Raw genomic sequence first — 22,539 nt, 5'->3', positions numbered from 1 at the left:
CTGCCCTATAAAAAACACACCAGTTCTGGGTTTGCTTTTCACAAGAAACATTGCCTGATGTGAATGATGCCTCACACAAAAGAGCTCTCAGAAGACCTACGATTAAGAATTGTTGACTTGCATATAGCTGGAAAGGGTTATAAAAGTATCTCCAAAAGCCTTGCTGTTTATCAGTAAACGGTAAAACAAATTGTCTATAAATGGAGAAAGTTCAGCACTGCTGCTACTCTCCCTAGAAGTGGCCGTCCTGTAAAGATGACTGCAAGAGCACAGTGCAGACTGCTCAATGAGTGTCAGCTAAAGACTTACAAAAGTCTCTGGCATATGCTAACATCCCTGTTAGCAAATCAACGATACGTAAAACACTAAACAAGAATGGATTTCATGGGAGGACACCACAGAGGAAGCCACTGCTGTCCCAAAAAAAACATTGCTGCACGTTTACAGTTTGCACAAGAGCACCTGGATATTCCACAGCAGTACTGGCAATATATTCTGTGGACAGATGAAACAAAAGTTGAGTTGTTTGGAAGAAACACACAACACTTTGTGTGGAGAAAAAGAGGTACAGCACACCAACATCCAAACCTCATCCCAACTGTGAAGTATGGTGGTGGGGGCATCATGGTTTGGGGCTGCTTTGCTGTGTCAGGGCCTGGACAGATTGCTATCAAAGGAAAAATGAATTCCCAATTTTATCAAGACATTTTGCAGGAGAACTTAAGGCCATCTGTCCACCAGCTGAAGCTCAACAGAAGATGGTTGTTGCAACAGGACAATGACCCAAATCATAGAAGTAAATCAACAACAGAATGGCTTAAACAGAAGAAAATATGCCTTCTGGAGTGGCCCAGTCGTCCTGACCTCAACCTGATTGAGATGCTGTGGCATGACCTCAAGAAAGCGATTCACACCAGACATCCCAAGAATATTGCTAAACTGAAACAGTTCTGTAAAGAGGAATGGTCAAGAATTACTCCTGACCTTTGTGCATGTCTGATCTGCAACCACAGGAAACGTTTGGTTGAAGTTATTGCTGCCAAGGGAGGTTCAACCAGTTATTAAATCCAAGGGTTCACATACTTTTTCCACCTGCACTGTGAATGTTTACATGGTGTGTTCAATAAAAACATGGTAACATTTAATTCTTTGTGTGTTCTTAGTTTAAGCAGACTGTGATTGTCTATTGTTGTGACTTAGATGAAGATCAGATCACATTTTATGACCAATTTGTGCAGAAATCCATATCATTCCAAAGGGTTCACATACTTTTTCTTGCAACTGTATACTCCAATCCATCAACAAGAAGTTTGTGATACCTATGGTTAGACTGTCCTGTATTGCAATATCTCCTTTGTAGCATTTAATTTGATTACCTGGACCAACAAATGTTGCATTTCTTGTTTGTATCTTTAGGTAGCATGAACTACCATACTTTTTTTACTTTCCTATTTTTTTGTTCTACTTTATTACTACAAAATACCTCAAACTATTGTCTATGTATTTTGCAATTGTAACAACTATTCTCAATAAAAATGTAAGTTACAGAAAAAAAAAAAGAGGAGCTATTGCTCCAACAATTAGATAGTTTTATAATGTTGTAAATGATATCAGGTACTTGCCACCAATACCGACTTTATCGAGCGTATAGCTCCTCTTTTATCTATTCCCTACATTTCGCTATATAAACCTCTCTTTCCCAGTATTTACCCCCTTATGAACCCTTGCTTTGGGGAAATGCGTTGGGGTGCAGGGATTATTATATGTTTTTTATTCATGATTATCATTTATATCATGTATGGTCTTTCTAGGGTGGTTCTAGGATAGGAACGAGGACAGGGAGCCTCTACCTTCTGGGGGCAACTCTGGGCTGAGGGCCTATTTAGGGTTAATTAGGGAAAGATATTCCCATCCCTAATATTTATGCCTCTTCTCCTTTCCTACACCTTATATTTGTGAGCAATTTTACCATTTTGGACATTTTTTCTAGAGTGTGTTTTGTGCACATAATTATTAATTTTAAAATATCTTCAATAAAGTCATGTTTTTTTAAGGATCACGTTTGCTTTGGGGTACATTAATCTAAGTTTTGCACCAACAAGATTTACTTCAGACACATATTGAAAATCTATAATAAAAAAGTTTATTAATTTTTGGTAGGGTTTTTCCAATTTTAATGTGACTGTGAGGAGGTTAAATGGGTACCCCCATATTAGACATTTATGGTATATCGCTAGGATATATTCGCAGAGTGGTTACCGTTAACCTGAGGGTGGCCGATCATGCCACTGGAACTGACATATCAATGGCATATCCTAGTGATATGCCCTCATTGTCTGAGAAGGACCAACCCATTTAATAGCAGGGCTGGTCTACCTTACCCATTTGGAATAGCCAATGGCAACCAAAACACCCACAGGCACAATGGCCCAATAATAAAATCCATAGTTCCTCCATACAAGACCCATCCACCTTATGATATTTACCTTCTACTCTCCCGATTATTAGAACCAGCAAAAAGCTAGATGGTAACCTATAGATGGACATGTAACTTCCTCCTTGTCAGTCCACCCAAACAGTCTGCACAGCAGGAGCTTACCCTGCCATCATCAGCTCATCATTCTCTGCTCTAGATCTGAGAGTGTGACAATAAAACCAGAGTGCTTGGTAGGTAAACTATTGACAGACCTTTCCATCGGTTGTATAAGATTACTACTAGAAAGAGACAGAAGCACTGCAACTTAACTGTATGCACTGGCGTCAGCAGTGGTGCTAGCATGTACAACATGTGGCCACAAGCGAACAGATACTGGCATGAACCACCAAAGCAGTAATATTGAAGCAGTGAGGGATTGAACAGGTGAGTACAGCTTTTTTTATCAGCTTTCAGGCACTTTAAAGCATACTAAATATTTTAACAAACTTTGCATTAATTGACACAGAAAGTAGAGGAGAATGTGCTTCATAACTTTCTCACCCTTACTCAGAAGCAGTTGCAAGATCATTGAGGACATTACTGATAAGTACTGGCCAGTTTTGGAAATCAGAATTAGGAGTGGATCATATGACGTTTCCTCTTTTGTGAATTCACTCCTGGTTTTGGCTTCCAGAACAGCAAACCTCCAACATTCGAGCATTTGGAAGCTGTTTTCCAGTAGACTAAAAGCACTTATTATGGATATGTAATAAAGACACAAAGTAGACACAGGCATATTTGGAATGTGTTTGCAATCTTCTGTGGGGCAATGCTGTTAGTTATATAGGTGAAAATAACACGACAGACTCCCTTTAATTCATCCAACTCCTTAAAGGGGTTCTCTAAGATTAGAGAAACATGGATACTTTCTTCTTTATAAGTATAGTCCATCTTTGGCTTGTTTTTTTTAGACCTACTCTCAGCGTGGCCGGAACCGTGGTGGTAAGCATATTTACCTGGTCCCTGGTGCTGGGATCAGGCTCTAATCAATCACCCCTTTGAACTGCTTGTCCAGGATGTACCCACATCAATATCATGTTTGACGCAGGTCACATAACCACTGTGGCCAATCATTTGACTCGGGTACAGCTGGGACCAGAGATGCATTCGGGGGGAAAATTAAGCCAGAACCCAGAAGCAGGGACCAAGTAAGTATGCTCCCCACTGAAGGTCCAGCCACACTTTTGGGGAACAGGGGTTGTTCTATCTTTGTTAGAAAGAGACTGTCAGGTACTATATAATATTGGATTTTCATTTTTTACAATAATCATGGGATAACTGCTTTAACAGAAACCAGACTGTATTATAATCAGTGGGGTCTGTCAGGTTCTATTGGTGCCCAGCATATGAGGGATTTGGACTGTCGTTAGTTTGACTTTTCTGTTCCTGTACTGGCAGGCAGATGTGATCCCAGCCTAAGCTGCAGACTGTTACCCTAGGCAGGTGTAGAGAATACACCATTTCCAAAATAGATTACTATACAGACAGCTGCAATCAGCTTATTTTATCTCCTCTAGGTACGCCGGGGACTTGGGAACATTGCATAATTTAAATGCATTTATTCCTCATGAGATTATTCTAATCTTTTACCTCTTAAATTAGTAATTAAAATTGGGCTCTAAACAAAATACTAAAGTCTGAACTGCTAGGTGATGCGTATACAGCCGCGTTATCTAGGAAGCTATCTTGTGACTATCCCTTGAGAAAGCTGATGGCGAAACGCACATTAGAGTGTTGCGGTGGTTTAACCAGAGGCTGGACACAATTATTTGGTTGATGCTATATAGATATCTGCCTAGATACTTTGTATTATACTGCATCACTTATTTTTGTACATGTTATTTGATCTGTACTATTTATAGCCATACCATTAGGCTGTGTGTATAATACTTATTTATCTACTCTTGAATCTGCACTTTATAGTACCTCCCTAAAAATACTTTTTGCACTTGCACTTTATTGCGTTTATCCTGCTGTGTGGTATATTTCTTTTATTTCATTTAATGTTTGTATGTCGTTAAAAGATATCAACAGTATTCACTATAGCAGTACCGTCTACATTACCCCGCCCCTTTAACAGTGACATCCACAGTGGTTGCCTCTTTATTAGTGACCTCCACAGTACCTCCTCTCGTTAACAGTGATTTCCACAATTATCTGCTTCCTTAACAGTAACCTCCACAGAGCTCCGTTCCCTTAAAATGTGACCTCCACAATACCCCGCCCCCTTAACAGTGACCTCTACAGCACCCCGTCCCTTAACACTGACCTCTATAGCGGACTGCCCCTTAACTGTGACCTCCACCGTTCCCTTCCCCCTCAACAGAGACCTCCACAGTGCCCGCCCTGTTAACAGTGACCTCCACAGCATCCTCCCCCCTTAACAGTGACCTCCCAGCAGCCCACCCCTTTAACAGTGACCTCCACAGTGGCCGCCCCTTTATTAGTGACCTCCACAGTACCCCATCTCCTTAACAGTGATTTTCACAACACCCTGTCCCCTTAACAGTGGCCTCTACAGCAATCTGCCACTTAACACTGACCTTCACTGCGGACTGTCCCCTTAACTGTGATTTCCAGAGCAGCCTGACCCTAGGGTGGCCAGAGGTCTGGTTTTAGGCCAGACAGTACGGCTTTCAGACTCCCTTTCCTCATCCGGCACAGGGCCTGGACGGACACAGGGATGTCCTTTTGAACAGCTCACTCTCAGACAGCAGCACACTGCTGTCTGAGCATGAGCTGCAGGGAGAAAGTCACCCTCCCTCCCACCCCTGCAGAAGTTGATTTTTGCCTTTATTTTTTTAATCCCCATCAGCTGTAGAGTGGGGGGGCGTGGCCTAACCGGGGCTTAGCGGGACCTGGGGGCGAGGTTTTTAAGTCCATCTTTTGAGGGTGGCCTGAATGGCCACACTACCTATCCCCTGAACTGTGACCTCAACAGAACTCCGCTCCCTTAACAGTGTCATCCACAGCGCCCTGCCCCTTTAAAGCTGACCTACAGCAGTGAAGAAAAATGGCTGGGTTGTTATGGAAACATGGAATAAAACTGTGTGTGTGGAGACTAAGGGCCTCCAAGATTCTATTTGCTGATATGGGTCATGTGACCAGGCTTCTATTGGCTAAAGCATTTTTGTTGGGAATATCTCAGGAATGGTACGTGCTAGAGAGCTGCGATCCAGTCTAAAACCTTCCTGGACACCTGATGCACCTGTGTGCCAAATTTTGTAATTGTAAATGCGATGGTGCAGATTCCTTTAGCGGACATACATACATACACACTTACTTCTATTGGTATATTGTGTATATGGGTTGATTATAGGTGGGGATATAGGTTTGGTGTTTATACAAAATACTGAGACAAAGTAACATGGTAGAAATTCCCAGACAGCGTAAGACATGAAGACATTGCTAATATAGCAGGCTGACCACACAAGTCAGGCAGTCAGCCTACACGGCAACACAGTGTCACAGTAAACTGCAACGTGATACACACATGACATGGGGAGTACACAAATTCACAGGACACAGTTCACACACTATAAGGCCGCAGCCAACACGCAGCACCCAAGCAACCAGCATACATGAGTGATGGCCCACAGCCAGTAAGCACACATGCAGCCAGCCTCAGTGGTAACAAGTGTCACAGTGAACTGCACTGTGAGACTGTCTCACCCAGGAAGAAGTTCAGCGGAGTCTTAAAAAGATTGAAATAGAGAAATCGTCGGGACCAGATGGCATACGCCCCCATATCCTAAGATAATTAAGTAATGTCATAGCCAGACCCTTATTTCTGATATTTAAGGACTCTATATTGATAGGGATTTTCTACAGCAGCAAACTTCGGCACTCCAACTGTTATAAAACTACAACTCCCAGCATGTTCCTTTCACTTGTGTGGGAGTTTAGAGAACAGCCAAGCAAGTGTGAATGATAGGAGATGTAGTTTCACAACACCAGGAAGGCTGGAGGTTGCTGACCCCTGTTCTATAGGATTGGCGCTTAGCAAATGTGGTGCCAATATTCATGGTCTAGGTGTATTTCTAGAATGTAATAATATTACAGGTTACAGTTATTAGATTTCTGGAGAAGGATCATTGATCCAGGGAGTTATTCTGATATTTTTTCCCCTTAAATGAGGAAAATTACAAGTACAAGGGGGTTGGGGGGATGATCTGTGGGGTTGCCCAGGGTCCACTCCCATTAATATTAAAGGGCCCAAACAAAGATTTCTGCAGTGGTGAGGATACATAACAGATATTGGAAAGTTACCAAATGTTGTATTATATAATGACTGCAGTCTGCAGTACTGCACTTCAATTGGGTAAACCAGAACACCCCTTTAAGCATACCTTTAATGTGCATTTTCAACACAGTGGGCTTGTGCCCCGGATGTTTTCAGACTCTAGCAACGCCCCTGGATAGATGTCTTTTTTGGCCTAACAAACTATGTTACTATATTGTTACTTACTGAGTGCTGTGACCTTCATAAAGAATGGTTAGGGCCCGTTCACATCTTCAGATCTGGCAGGCTCTTCCGGCACTGTGCAGTCTGCCGGTTCCTCTACTTCACTGTTGGATCCCGATTGTCTGCAATGGGGGTCCGGCGGTGATCCGACTGATTTCCGGCAAAAAATCCCCCATTTTTGGACGGATCAGTAGCAAAGCAGAGGATCTAGCACCCACAGATCTGGGAGATCTGTCAGGCTGCTCTGTGCCAGAACAGCCTGCCAGATCTCCAAAAGAACGTGTGAAAGGGGCAATAGCAAAGTGACCTTCATTGGAGTGCTGTGGCAGTTGCACCTGGGTTTGGTGTGTGGGGCTCTAAGTCCTCTGCCACACAAGAAGTCATCAGTATTATGTTTTCACATTGTGGGTTCTACTACAGATTTTGTATTGGGCTCTACAAGCTTCCATCTTAACCCTACTATTGGTGACAGAAGAATTTTAAAGGGTTGTCCAAGTTATTTTTATTGATGACCTATCCTCAGGATAGGTCATCAAGTAGCAGATCAGCGGCAGTCTGACATCTGGCACCCCCACTGATCAGCTGGATGAAGAGAATGTGCACGCTGTTCCCGCACTGCTTTCCCTTCATTGTTTACCTGCTCAACGTCGCAACTGCAGCGGTTAGCAAGTGTGATTACAAGAAACCGTCCCATTCATTTTATTGGGATGGCTCGTTCCTATACAAGTGTATACTACAGAGCCGTCCCATAGAAGTGAATTGGACGACTTCTTGTCGTTACACCTGCCCACTTCTGCAGTTGCAACGGCGAGCAGGTAAACAATGAAGGGAAGGCTGCACTGGCACGGTGCGCGCCTTCTCTTCAACCAGCTGATCGAAGTGGTGCCAGGTGTCGGACCCCCAACGATCTGATATTGATGACCTAACCTGATCATAGTTCATCAATAAAAATAATTTGGACAACCCCTTTAAAGCTGTCCGCCTCCTGAATGTGATTTTTTTGTCAACTCTTAAAGCGTACGATAGGTCATCAACATTAACCCCCTAGGGACCCATGACGTACCGGTACGGCATGGATCCCGAGTCCTTAAGGACCCATAAAGTACCGGTACGTCATCTATAGTTCCGATCACCGCCGCCCAGCGGGTGATCGGAATCATTGAGCAGGCACCACGGCTAAATTTGCGGGGGGGTCCCGTGACCCCCCTGTGTTGGCGATCGCCGCAAACCGAAGGTCAATTCAATTGCGGCTTTTCATTGTGCGGGCGGCGGTAGTCGGCGGTTCCCCGTGGGGCTGTGGGGGGGGGACCCGATGGCATGGAAGGCAGCGCCATGCCTAAGGAAGGCATCGCGCTGCCTTCCGGTGAAGCGCCTGTGAGATCCAGCCCCCTGGATCTCACAGGCCGGAAGCTGTATGAGTAATACACACAGTATTACTCATACAGCCAATGCATTCCAAAACAGAAGCATTGGAATGCATTGTAATGGATTAGACCCCCAAGTCCCAAAGTGGGACAAAAAATGAAGTGAAAAAAAGTTGAAAAAATTAAGTTTTCCCCCCAAAATTTAAAAGTTTCAAGTAAAAATAAACAAAAACATCATTTTCCCCAAATAAAGTTAAAAAAAAAAATGGTAAAAAATTGGGGGGGGGGGGGAGTATACATATTAGGTATCGCCGTGTCCGTATCGACCAGCTCTATAAAAAATATCACATGACCTAACCCCTCAGATGAACACCGTAAAATAAACTGTGCTAAATAAACCATTTCGCTAAAAAACTGAAAAAATTATGGCTCTTAGACTATGGAAACACTAAAGCATGATTTTTTTTGCTTCAAAAAAGAAATCATTGTGTAAAACGTACATAAAAAAGCATACATATTAGGTATCGCCGCATCCGTGACAACCTGGCCTATAAAAATATTACATGATCTAACCTGTCAGATGAATGTTGTAAATAACAAAAAATAAAAACTGTGCCAAAACAGCTTGTTATCTTGCCTCACAAAAAGTGTAATATAGAGCAACCAAAAATCATATTTACCCTAAACTAGTACAAACAATACTGCCACCCTATCCCGTAGTTTCTAAAATGGGGCCTTTTTTTGGAGTTTCTACTCTAGGGGTACATCAGGGGGGCTTCAAATGGGACATGGTGTCAAAAAAAACTGTCCAGCAAAATCTGCCTTCCAAAAACCGTATGGCATTCCTTTCCTTCTGCGCCCTGCCGTGTGCCGGTACAGTGGTTTACGATCACAGACGCTGTTTACGACGCTGTTTACGACTACAGAATCAGGGCCATAAATATTGAGTTTTGTTTGGCTGTTAACCCTTGCTTTGTTACTGGGAAAAATTTATTAAAATGGAATATTTGCCCAAAAATTGAAATTCTGAAATTTTATCTCTATTTGCCAATAACTCTTGTGGAACACCTAAAGGGTTAACGACGTTTGTAAAATCAGTTTTGAATACCTTGAGGGGTGTAGTTTCTTAGATGGGGTCACTTTCTTTGAGTTTCTATTCTAGGGGTGCATCAGAGGGGCTTCAAATGGGACATGGTGTAAAAAAAACAGTCCAGCAAAATTAGCCTTCCAAAAACCGTATGGCATTCCTTTCCATCTGCGCCCTGCCGTGTGCCCTTACAGTAGTTTACGACCACATATGGGGTGTTTCTGTAAACTACAGAATCAGGGCCATAAATATTGAGTTTGGTTTGGCTGTTAACAATTGCTTTGTAACTGGAAAAAAATTATTAAAATGGAAAATCTGCCAAAAAAGTGAAATTTTGAAATTGTATCTCTATTTTCCATTAATTCTTGTGGAACACCTAAAGGGTTAACAAAGTTTGTAAAATCAGTTTTGAATACCTTGAGGGGTGTAGTTTATAGAATGGGGTAATTTTTTGGTGGTTTCTATTATGTAAGCCTCGCTAAGTGACTTCAGACCTGAACTTGTCCCTAAAAATTTGATTTTTGAAAATTTCAGAAAAATTTCAAGATTTGCTTCTAAACTTCTAAGCCTTGTAACATCCCTAAAAAATAAAATATAATTCCCAAAATGATCCAAACATGAAGTAGACATATGGGGAATGTAAAGTAATAACTATTTTTGCAGGTATTACTATGTATTATAGAAGTAGAGAAATTAAAACTTGGAAATTTGCAATTTTTTTACTTTGAATTTATCTCAGAATGGCCTGGATAAGTAAAAGCGTTTTAAAGTTATCAGCACTTAAAGTGACACTGGTCAGATTAGCAAAAAATGGCAAAGTCCGTAAGGTGAAATTGTCACGGCTGAGGATGGGGGAAACCCTCAGCCGTGTGTTGTAAGAGGATGTCCGGTCGCTGCTTGGCCAGGACCACAGCATTAGGGAGCAGGTCACCTCCTATTGCGTCCCTAACGCTGACCCTGACCCTGTATGAGCCGACCTTGATGGTAGGAGGGCTCATACGCCGGAACCTAAAGTCCCTACAAGCCCTCAAGTCGGCCCTGACCTAGCTGACAGAGTAGGACAACCCACTCCTCCAAGACAGGGAGGATCAGGAGTCCCAAAGGCCAAGCAGTAGAGAAAAGGGGAACACAAATGCAAACCAATGTCTATGGCAGGTGCTGCACTAGTTCCAGCCATCTGCCACAGCCCTGCTGACTGGACCAGTGTGCAGGAAATCTGAAGTCCACAAATACATCCACACACCGGAACCCAGATACATGGCAGCACACAACTATACAAGAAAGCATAGACCGAACATCACACAGATAAAGACAAACTGAACTTAAACATAAACTTAAACTTATGACCACAGTGGTGGCTCTCACAGGCAGATCAAATACACAGGAGGCTGCTCCAGCTAACAGGGCTGAAGCAACCTACTGAAGCCTGCAAGAGACTCAGGCTATATAGGCCAAAAAGCCACACCCACGGGTCAACCACACCCAGTGACATTACACACACTGGGAAGGAAGTTAACCCTTCCAGCACACAGAAGGGAAAACACACATATAAGGGGAAGTGCACACAAAACATAATACACCGTGCACACAACACACACACCTAACAAAAAGGGAGTCAGGTGAGACCGCATGCCAGGGCAGCAAGCTGCCTAGCGACGCTCAGGCTGCTCTGCTGCAAAATACCACGCTAGTTGCCTGCGGCAACCACAAGTGAGGCCACACACCAGCGGCCCTCACCCATGGTTGAATACCCATAAAAGACCGCAGGCAACCGCATGCGGTCAAGGAGTCACGGTCATGGGCATGGCCGTGACAGAAATAGGGCTGAGTCCTTAAGGGGTTAAAGTGAATTGAACTACTGTAATTGATTCTTCCAATTAGGAATGAGCGAAATGATTCTACAGAATCAATTAGTCCAATCAGCAGGGCTTATACAAATGATATCTGCTGATTGGACAAATCCATTATGTACAATCATTTCCCTCATCTCTACTTCCAATGTATTATAGCTATATATTTATCTCATGTCCTTCTAATATATATGTAGAAATATCTGTCTCTACATTAGTATTGGGCGAGCATGCTCGGCCAAATATCGCCTGTGCTCGAGGGCGATGCTTGAGTGTATTTAAATCTAATTTAGCCTCTATTTCTGAAAAGTTTCTGGCGGGATTCAAACTCACAATCTTATAATGTTAACCACTTTCTTTTTGTTTTTGAGTAACCATCCATGCAGCTCTATAGTGCAGTGGTTAACATTCTGGGTTGTAATGTAAAAGCTTGTGAGTTCAAATCCTGTCAGAAATAGAGGCTAAATTTAATTTAAATATATATATATATATATATATATAAGTTTTTAGCCATAATATATTTACATATATTACTATATATTTTGAATATATAATATATTATAATATATGTAAATATATTATGGCTAAAACATCAGTAGTATATTATGCATATTATGAATTAATATATATCAGAAGTATGATTTTATATATATATACATATATATATATATATACATATATATATATTTTTTTGTAATTTCCAATTTTTTACAATTACTAAAAAAAATATATAAATTTAATTTAGCCTCTATTTCTGAAGGGATTTGAACTCACAACCTTCTACATAACAGCCAAGAATGTTAACCACTGCACTCTAGAGCTGCATGGTCAGCTACTATATAAAAAAAATGAGATTTCTGCTGTAAAGGAATACTTAAAACTAGTAAGTAAGTATTCCTATAAAGCAGAAGTCCCATATTTATTTATTTAAATTTTATTCAGTAACTGGCCATTCAGCTCTATAGTGTAGTGGTTAACTTTCTTGGCTGTAATGTAGAAGGTTGTGAGTTCAAATCCCACCAGAAACTTTTCAGAAATAGAGGCTAAATTAGATTTAAATACACTGGATTTCCCCAAGTACTGACTCCATATAAGGACATAGCTATATATGGAGTGAGAACAGGGACTCCTAAGCCAAACTAGGGTCCCTACACCCTCTCCTCTTCAGAGCAGGGGGTGCCTGGTTTAATGCTCGGGTTCTCCCAATAACTTCCATTGTGCTCGGGTGCTCTGGGAAGTGTTCTACTCGAGCACAAGAGCACACGGGTACTTTGGTGCTTGACCAACACTACTCTTTATCTATGTCTGTCTCTTAGTGTTGGGCGAGCATGCTCTGCCAAACGCTAATTTTACTCGAGCCGAACACCGCGTGTGCTCGAGCGCAATACTGGAGTCTCCTCCCTGCACGTTTGTTGGATGCTATGCAGCCAATAAACATGCGCAAAGGTACTGGCACTCACTGTAATGCTGTAGCCATGTTGGCTACTGGCATTACAGTGATTGGCTGGCCGGAACGCTTCATCGGGTGCTATATAGCACCCGATGACACGTTTTCGGATCGGTCTTAGTCAGGGAGAGCTGTGCTGAAGAAGGGACAGATAGTGTAGGGTGTGAAATAGTAATATTTTAGCGAAAAAACTTGTTAGAGACCCAAAAGTACTTTTAAGGACTATTGTTGTATCTGACAGCCATATAATTATTAGCCAAACTGCGCTAAATTGCATGGAATTGTTAGAGAGACCCAAAAGTCCTTTTAAGGACTATAGTTGTATCTGGCTGCAATATATATTATAAGCGCAACCCGCGCTAAATTGCATGCAATTGTTAGTGCCGCTTCTGATAGTGACACAACCTCTGCTACATCTTTTATTTCACATTTGCGCAGCCTAAATATCTGTGACATTTAGTGCAATTGTTTTGCCGCTGGTGACAGCGACATTTCCAGAGCTACATCTCCTATATAAAGTTTGTGCATCCTAAATATCAGTGACATTAATTCAGTGTTATTTTTTATTAGCCGCTGATGACATCGACATTACTTGCGCTATACCTCCTGTATAACGTTTGCACACCCTAAATATCAGTGACATTCATTCAGTGTAATTTTTATTAGCTGCTGGTGACAGTGACATTACTTGCTCTATACCTCCTGTATAGCTTTTGCGCATTCTAAAATTATCTGTCACATTCAGTGTACTTTTTTCATAAACGCTGCGGACAGCGACATTATCTGTGCTACATCTCCTGCTTAATATGTGCACATCCTAAAATTATCTGTGGCATTCTGTGTACTTTATTTGCGCTTTATTTTACTTACAAAACCTGCGCTACTGTACGTGTGACATACTTGCAAGCATATATACCATTTAATATGTGCAAGGCGAACAGTAAGGGACGGGGAAGTGGACGTGCTGCTGATGGTGCACGCAGAGGCCTTGGGCGCAGTGAAACTGTGCTTGCTGCCAGAGCACATGAAACACACTTATCCACGATACCTAGCTTCATGTCCCAGTTTGCAGGGCGGCGCAGGACACCACTCTCGAAGTCAGACCAGTGCGACCAGGTGGTCGGATGGATTGCAGCAGAAAATGCATCCTGTCAGTTAAGCACCACCCTGTCTTCCACTAAGTCCAGTCTCAGTATCCAAGAGTCTGGTCAGTACAATCCTCAACCTGATACTCCTTCCTCCAACCATGGAGAGTCTTGGCAAACAAGTGATCCCACACTTGGATATTCCAAGGTGCTCTTTTCATCGCCGTTCCTTGATTTGGGCCTCTCAACAAGCCCGCTTGAAGAGGGACATGAGGAGATATTGTGCCCTGATTCCCAAACTCTTGAGCATCCACAGTCACAAGAAGATAACGGTGGGAAACGGCAATTAGTGTTTCATGAGGTGGATAATGATGATAAGACCCAATTACCAATAAGTCAACCGCAATTAGTGTCTCAAGAGGTTCATGATGAGGATGAGACACAGTTGTCAATAACTGAGGTTGTTGTTAGGTCAACAAGTCAGGGGGATAACTAAAGTGAGGAAGTGGAAGAGGAGGTGGTGGATGATTAAGTCACTGACCCAACCTGGAAAGGTGGCAAGTCGAGCGAGGAGGGAGGGATCCGCAGCACCGCAACAGGCTGGAAGAGGAAGTGGGGTGGCAAAAGGCAGAAGGTGGGCCACACCAAACAGGCCCGCAAATGTTCCCCGGAGTACCCTCATGCGGCAATATCCCTTGCCAAGGGGTACGTGTTCCGCAGTCTGGCCTTTTTTGAGGAAAGTGCGGGAGAGAAAATAATTTTCATTTGCAACCTGTGCAATACCAAAATGAGCAGGGGCGTGAACACTAGCAACCTCACCACCACCAGCATGATCTGCCACATGGCTTTAAAGCACCCTAATAGGTGGGCCGAACGCCTGGGTTCCACTGTGTTATGTGCTGGCAAATCCCCTGTCCAAGACGCAGGCCCGGAAGCCTCCCGCCATGCGCCTGGACCTTCGCAAGCACCATCAGCTAGCACATCCACTTCTGTGTCCCAGAGCAGCGAACAGATGTCTATACCCCAGGCCTTTGAATGAAAGCGCAAATACTCACCCACCCACATGCCATAGCACTAAATGTGCACCTTTCCAAATTGCTGGCCATAGAAATGTTTTGGCCAGGGACACTACATTTTCCTGACGACACACTAGGTGAAATTTGTAGAGGCCGAGAGCGAGTCATACCCTGGGATGGCACAGATGCTACTCACATCAGGGCTTCCGAGATCACCTACATTAGTGGCTGCAACCCCCCTTCTCCTCCTCTGCCTCCTCCTCCACTTCCTCCTCTAAATTATCATCTTGCAGCACCAGTCAGACATCAGTCAGTAGCAGGAAGCAGTGTAGAACCGCAGTAGGGAAGCTGGAATAGGCCGTGCTTAAACTGATCTGCTTAGGTGAAAAACAGGGACCATACTGAGCTGTGGCTCTCGCCACTCAACCGAGAACCAGGCATGGTTGTGTCTGATAATGGCCGTAACTTGGTGGCGGCTTTAGAGCTCGGCAAGCTCACACACATACCATGCCTAGCCCACGTGTTCAACCTAGTGGTTCAGCGGTTTTTCAAAACCTTCCCCAATTTGCCTGAGCTACTGGTGAAGGTGCGCCGCATGTGTGCCCATTTCCAAAAGTCATTGACAGCTTCCACCAGTCTGGCATTGCTGCAGAAGCGCTTGCAATTGCCAGCTCACCGACTGTTGTGCATCGTGAGCACATGCTGAAACTGCATGTTCCACATGTTGGCCAGGCTTTGTGAGCAGCAGAGGGCAGTAGTGGAATACCAGCTGCAACATGGTCGTCGCCTTTCCAGTCAGCTTCCGCTCTTCACAAGCAACGAGTGGGCATTGATGTCTGACCTGTGTCAGGTTTTAAGCAAATTTGAGGAATCAACACAGATGGTGAGCGGCAATAACGCTATTATCAGCGTAACCATCCACTTCTGTGTCTACTCAAACGCTTGCTGCTCACAATTAATGCAGACGCTTTGCATGTGGAAGAGGTGGAAATGGGGGAAGACAGTACACAGAGTGATAGCCAGACCACCCTCAGTTCGTTTTCTCAGTGCAAATTGGATGATGATGAGGAGGAGCAGGAGCAGGAGAAGGTTGCCTCCGCTACAGAGGGTAGTACCCATTGAAGTTTTATTCCATCTGTTCAGCGTGGATGGATAGAAGAGGAGGAAGAGAATGAGGAGATTGAGAGTCATCCTCCTGATGAGGATAGCAAAGTATTGTCTGTTGGGACTCTGGTACACATGGCTGACTTTATGTTAGGCTCACTTTCCGATGACCCTCGCGTTGTACGCATTTTGGCCAACACCGATTACTGGTTGTTCACCCTTCTCAACCCTCGCTACAAAGAAATCTTCTCATCTCTTATTCATGTGGTGGAGAGGACAAGCAAAATGGCGCAATACCAGAAGGTCCTTGTGGAAAAATTGCTACAAAAATTTCCAGCTGACAATGCTGGCGGCAGAGTACGTATTTCCTTGGGCAACCGAGGAGGGGATACGAGTGTAACACACAGCAGTGCCAACAGAGGCAGGAAAACACTTTCCAAGGCCTGGGACAGTTTTATGACACCCCGCCAGCACCCTCAACCTGATGCGCGGCCTAGTGTCACAAGAAGGGAAAAATCTTGGAAGATGGTGAAGCAGTACATAGCAGACCGTGTGGGCATCCTCAGTGATCCCTCTGTGCCTTACAACTATTGGGTGTCCAAGCTGGAAACGTAGCACGAACTGGTGCTCTACGCCTTGGAGGTCCTGGCCTGCACCGCCGCCAGCATTTTGTCAGAGCGGGTATTTAGTGCTGCTGGGGGCATAATAACTAATAAGCGCATCCGCCTGTCAACTGAAAATGCTGACCGGTTGACTCTTAACAAAATGAACAAGGTCTGGATTACCCCTGACTTCTTGACTCCACCAGAGGAAAGCGGCTGAACATAAACGCACTTTAAATGTGGCTTTTATGGTGTATTGAATATACTGTATTCCCATGCACCCCTTCCACCACTAAAAAGGGTATATGGTTCAATCTCCCTTTTCTCGTCCTCCTCCTCCATCATATCAGCATGCTTATTAGGCTGCCTTTGCTCCTAATGTTTTAGAGGGTCAGCTCAGCAGCAGGCCCTCACCCATAGTTTTAGAGGGTCACCAGCAGGCCCTCGCCTATAATTTTCTTGAGGGTCACCAGCAGGCACTCGTCCATAATGTTTTAGAGCACGGGTGTCAAACACAAGGCCCGCGGGCCGAATCCGGCCCGCCAGACCTTGTCATGTGGCCCGCCGCCGGCCGCCAGCCTTCACCTTTTATTATCACTTCCTGCAGGCGGCCCCTGCAGGAAGTGATAATAAAACTACAAGCGCTCGCCGAGACTGAGAGGAGGGAGGAGGCAGGCTGGGCGCTGGCAGTGTGAGTCATATGTCACGCGCCTGCGCCGCCCACTTTATGAATGAAGCAGGCGGCTTGGGCGCATGACGTAAGACTCACACTGCCAGCGCCTGTCCTCCCGGCCTGCCTCCTGCCTCCTCCCTCCTGCCTACCGAGCGGCGAGCGCTTGTAGTTGTAAGTACCCACAGATCCCCCATAAGTGTCACCCCAGGTCCCCCATAAGTGTCACCCCAGATCCCCCATAAGTGTCACCCCAGATCCCCCATAAGTGTCACCCCAGATCCCCCATAAGTGTCACCCACAGATCCCCCATAAGTGTCACCCACAGATCCCCCATAAGTGTCACCCACAGATCCCCCATAAGTGTCACCCACAGATCCCCCATAAGTGTCACCCACAGATCCCCCATAAGTGTCACCCACAGATCCCCCATAAGTGTCACCCACAGATCCCCCATAAGTGTCACCCACAGATCCCCCATAAGTGTCACCCACAGATCCCCCATAAGTCCGATACAACCGGCCCTTTGACGGTGACCAAACTGCTGATGCGGCCCCCGATGAATTTGAGTTTGACACCCCTGTTTTAGAGGGTCACCAGCAGGCCCTCGCCTAAAATGTTTTTGAGGGTCACCAGCAGGCCCTCACCCATAATGTTTTAGTGGGTCACCAGCATGCCCTTGTCCATAATGTATTTGAGGGTCACCAGCAGGCCCTCACCCCTAATGTTTTAGAGGGTCAGCTCAGCAGCAAGCCCTCGCCCCTAATGTTTTAGATGGTCAGATCAGCAGCAGGCCCTCACCCCTAATGCTTTAGAGGGTCACCAGCAGGCCCTTGCTCCAATAGTTTTTGAGGGTCACCAGCAGGCCATCAATCATCATTTTTCAAGGCTGTGTATGATGCCCCCCTTATGTGTAATGTGTTATAAAGGGTGTATTGTAGTGTCAATTCCTTGTAATTTTTGGCAGCCCTTTCACTTAGTGCATAGGCTTTATAAGTGTAGGAGTCCCACTACCTGAACAATTGTACCACAATGTGGATGAGGCCCTCCTTTATGTGATATACAGGCTGTACCGGAGTGCCTCTTCCTTGTAATTTTTGGCAGCACTTGCACTTTATATACAAGTAAATATGCAGGAAATAATGTTTTCTAACAATATTTCCTCTAAAATCGATTGTATCTTTGGTTTTGTGCGTATGATTGTCAGTCTGTAAAAGTGGCGTACTACTCGGACAACATCATTCCCAGCAGCGACCTGGGAGTCCAAGATGCATCCAGACATCTTCCCCATGCTGTTCCCGAACCATTTCAGTGGTGTTTCCATCAATTTCTGACCTTTTACTATGAGCCAGACACCCTCCCCTCTTCACAGCAGGGGTGGCTGGTTAAATGCTCTGGCTCTCCTATTGACTTCCATTGTGCTCAGGTGCTCTGTAGAGCACCTGAGCATCCCAAACTGTTCTACTCGAGTACCGAACACTTTGGTGCTCGACTAACACTACTGTCTATATATCTAATGTCCATATTATATCTAATTATCTATTTATTTATTTATCTAACTAACTCATGTCCATCTAATATCTATCTGTCTGTTTCTCATCCAATAATTATCTATCTTACACTGATCTATCCATTTAAAGAGGCTCTGTCACCCGTTTCAAGCCTACCCTACCAGGCATATAGCATGGTAGCCCTGATGACACAGACAAAAACCATGCCTTTATTTCTCATGTAGTAGGTCTGGTATGCTCAAAATAGAAAAAAGGTAGCATCAATTACGAATATATTGCAAAAAGTCTCTATTGTAGTGGTGCCCGCAGTGTTGGATACCAGTCTGTATCATCTCCAAATCATCCAGAATAAAAAAAAAACTGCAGCACTCACCAGTTGGTAGGTCCGGTATGGCCGAAAAAGCTACTTTTTAAAATACTGTATATAATGGACTGAGTATGCCTTTATTGTTGAAAGTTAAAATGTAACTTTTATTTATATCTAATAAAATTAATGAGACACTAAATGAAGTGAATTACTGCACTATTTAGAGGGTACGCAAGGTATATGGTCACATATATGGCCTGATGTTGTTCCTTATATAGAGGGGGGTAGCCTAATGGTAGATGATGAGGCGGGTAACTCTCTCCCTAAACACTTTCCCTGTGCCAACTAGTCTATGGGCAGGGAATCCCTCAATGGCTATGATCGGAGCACCCACCCTGAGAAGGGCGACCCCCAGCCTCTGGAACCTCGGGCCTGTGCTAAAGTTCCCTTTTAAAAATATGCAAATGAGGAATTTGAGCACTCAGAGGCGGGCTTATGCCTTCCGAGAACTGCTTCTGTGACAAACCCGTTCCTTGCAAATGCCGGCCTTCTGCACCTAATCACACCAGTTTAACGCTGATATCCTGACCCTGTGCACTTGCATGCGTACCGGTGCATGCGCAGTGGATCTTTTTCTTCCTTCCTGGCTTGTGTGTATGTCCAATGCGCACGCGCCATCATAGAAACGAGTGCGCAGGTGCGGGATATCAGCACTAGTCCGGCGAGCCTAGCGCTGTCAATCAAAGTACATGGAGGTATGATTAGGTGTAGAAAGCATTTGCAAGGAACGGTAGCGTCGCAGAAACAGTGCTCGGAAGGCATAAGCCCGCCTCCGAGTGCTCAAATTTCTCATTTGGATATTTTTAAAAGGGTAGGCTTGAACCAGGTGACAGAGCCTCTTTAATTATCTATTTATCTAATGCCCATCTAATATTTATCAATCTTATACTTATCTATCCATTTAACATATATTATCTAATATATATCTAGAAATATCTATACTGTACATAAATTGAATATGTTCTAAGTATCTATCTACACAAAAGAAGAATATTTGTCTTTTCATAAGTTCACTCCATTGTGTTCCTTAATGTTAATGGTGGTGTGTGCTTACAGATGTCCAGGTGTGTAATTGCACCTGACCTAGAAGAAGCCCATTCATAATTAACATCTCCCTCTGATGCCCATGAATACTTAATCCATGTCCTTACCTGTTGAATGCCTTCCCAGCTTCAGCATCCTCAGTGATCTCATGAGTCTCAGAACCTGCACTATCCTCCCCACATTCTCAAGGTCGGTGCTCTCCCCAAGACAGGTTTCCACCACCAGTGTGATGTAGAAGGGCAGGATAGCAATCAGGTCTATCATGTTAACCACACTCATCATGAAATGGCATTTGTCCCTCACACATAGAAACCTGAGAACTAACTCCACTGTAAACCAGGTGACACAGACATATTCCAAAATATTTAAGAGAGGTTGGTCTATCGTGTTGACCTCAGAGGAGATCAGCACCATGTTAGCTACGGAGACCACCACAAAAGTCATAGAAACCGTGCCAAAGGTCTTAGCTGCTACTGAAGATCCAGGCTTCTCCAGGACATCCCAGAGCTTCTGTCTCAAGTTTTCAAATGGAACTCCTGTGAAGTCATCTTCTTCTGACTCAAGCTCCTCCTGGTCCTTCTTAATGTCCAAGGTCTCAGTCTGTAGTTTCTTCCTGAAGTACCTGTCCCTGCAGCAGTGGTCAATGCTCAACTCATCTATCCCCCAGTACTCAATCTCCTGGAGAAAGGACACTGCACACAGCTGCTCCATGATGTGCAGACGTCCAGTCTTGTAGTAGTTAATGATGTACTCAAACATCTGGGAGCTCCGGTCAAAGAAATACTCATTGTCCACCAGGTTAGCGTCATCACACAGGTCATACACCTCATCCCTCCCTGAAGTTGCCAGCTTCCCCAGTCGTGTCTGTGGGTGACTGGATAGGGTTTGCAGAGAAAGGACGAATCTGCTGCCCCCCACATTGATGGTGAAATGATCTCGGGGGGCTGCAGAACAATCGCTGCAGAAGACGCTGGAGTCCAGGGACAGAGCAGAATCCGAATCTCCCATGGCAGAGAAAGACATCTTCTGCTTCAGGTTTCTGATGTGAGGACGTGGGGGCTTCCTGAGACCCTCATCATCATCAGATTGAGGGGGGACATCGGGGCAGAATAAATGCGGGAGCATCGGTCCTGGACACCCGAGGTGCTGAGCAAATGTTCTCCTGCCTGCCTGCTGCTCTCCAGTCTTGACTGCCTGTTCCTCACAGAGTCTGCTGCCTACCGCTGCTCATGAAGGCATGGGGATCGCCTCTTCTGTCTTGGCCGCCTCCTCCCTTTGCTGTTGAAAAGTTCTCTAGACCGAAGTGAACATCAGACTCCTCTAGCACCGGCTCCTGTTCATATGGCTGGAAGATTGTGGGGGCTTTCAGCACCTGCAGAGGTGGCAGCCTTCTGTGTGATTGTCTTCTGCAGACTGGACATCCTCTGGGCTCGGGTGACTGTTCTTCTTGCTTTCAGCACTCTGTGAGGGGTCAAGGTTTCTCTATTTTCAGCTGTCTTACAGTGGGCATGGTTTATGGGATTTTAGCCTCATTTCCATAGAAAGCAGTCTATGTTGTTAGCAGCACCATTTTCAGTACCCTCAAAGTGGACAGGGTGTCTCTGCTTTCAGCAACCTCAGACTGGAAAAGGGTTCTCTGCTTTTAGCACCCTCAAATTGGGTAGGTTGTCGGCTTTCAGCACCCTCAGGGTGTACAAGGTTTCTCTGTTTTTAGCACCCTCAGATTGGGCAGGGGTTCTCTGCTTTTAGCACTCTCAGAGTGGACAGGGTGTCTCTGATTTAATTTTCAGCAGCTTCAGAATGGGCTGGGTGTCTCTGCTTTCAGTACTTTCAGAGTAGACAGGGGTTATCTGGCTTTAGCACTCTCGGACTGGGCAGGTTGTCTGCTTTCAGCACCCTCTGAGATGTCAAGGTTTTTCTGTTTTCAGCTGTCTTACAGAGGGCAGAGATTAGTGATGGTATCCCAATTTTCATAGACAACTGTGTGTTTTAGTAGCACCATCAGAATGAACAAGGTTTCTGTTTTCAGCACCCTCAGAGTGGACAGGGGTTCTGTGCTTTTAGATTGGGCAGGGTGTCTCTGCTTTCACTTTCAGCACTCAGATTGGGCAGGGTGTCTCTGCTTTTAGCACCCTCAGACTGGGCAGGGTGTCTCTGCTTTTAGCACCCTCAGATTGGGCAGGGTGTCTCTGCTTTCACTTTCAGCACTCAGACTGGGCAGGGTGTCTGCTTTTAGCACCCTCAGGGTGGACAAGGTTTCCCTTCTTTCAGCACCCTTAGAGAGTGGACAAGGGTTCACTGCTTTCTGTCTCCTCCGGGTATCTTCACACAGTTTTTTTCTCTGCTAAAAAAAAAAACCTAGGCATCCGCTTCAGGGTTCCTCTTTTTTTCATTTTTTTGGCACAATTCTTTTATTTATTTTTTTTAATGCGGTTTTCACATGTTTTTTTC

At 44.6% G+C, this 22,539-nt stretch overlaps 1 protein-coding gene across 1 annotated transcript in view; it reads right to left on the bottom strand.

Moving 5' to 3' along the window:
• Positions 1 to 21,213, bottom strand: part of KCNV1 (potassium voltage-gated channel modifier subfamily V member 1) — a 119,841-nt gene extending 98,628 nt beyond the window's left edge. The window contains exon 1 of the mRNA XM_044295365.1: positions 20,196 to 21,213. Coding sequence (XP_044151300.1) covers positions 20,196 to 21,213 — 1,018 coding nt within the window. The remainder of the gene's footprint in view (positions 1 to 20,195) is intronic.
• Between the last annotated feature and the right edge of the window lie 1,326 nt (positions 21,214 to 22,539).

This window comes from Bufo gargarizans, chromosome 5 (genome assembly GCF_014858855.1).
Source record: "Bufo gargarizans isolate SCDJY-AF-19 chromosome 5, ASM1485885v1, whole genome shotgun sequence".
In the NCBI taxonomy this organism is placed as follows: domain Eukaryota; kingdom Metazoa; phylum Chordata; class Amphibia; order Anura; family Bufonidae; genus Bufo; species Bufo gargarizans.
This window is presented reverse-complemented; position numbering and strand designations above follow the sequence as displayed.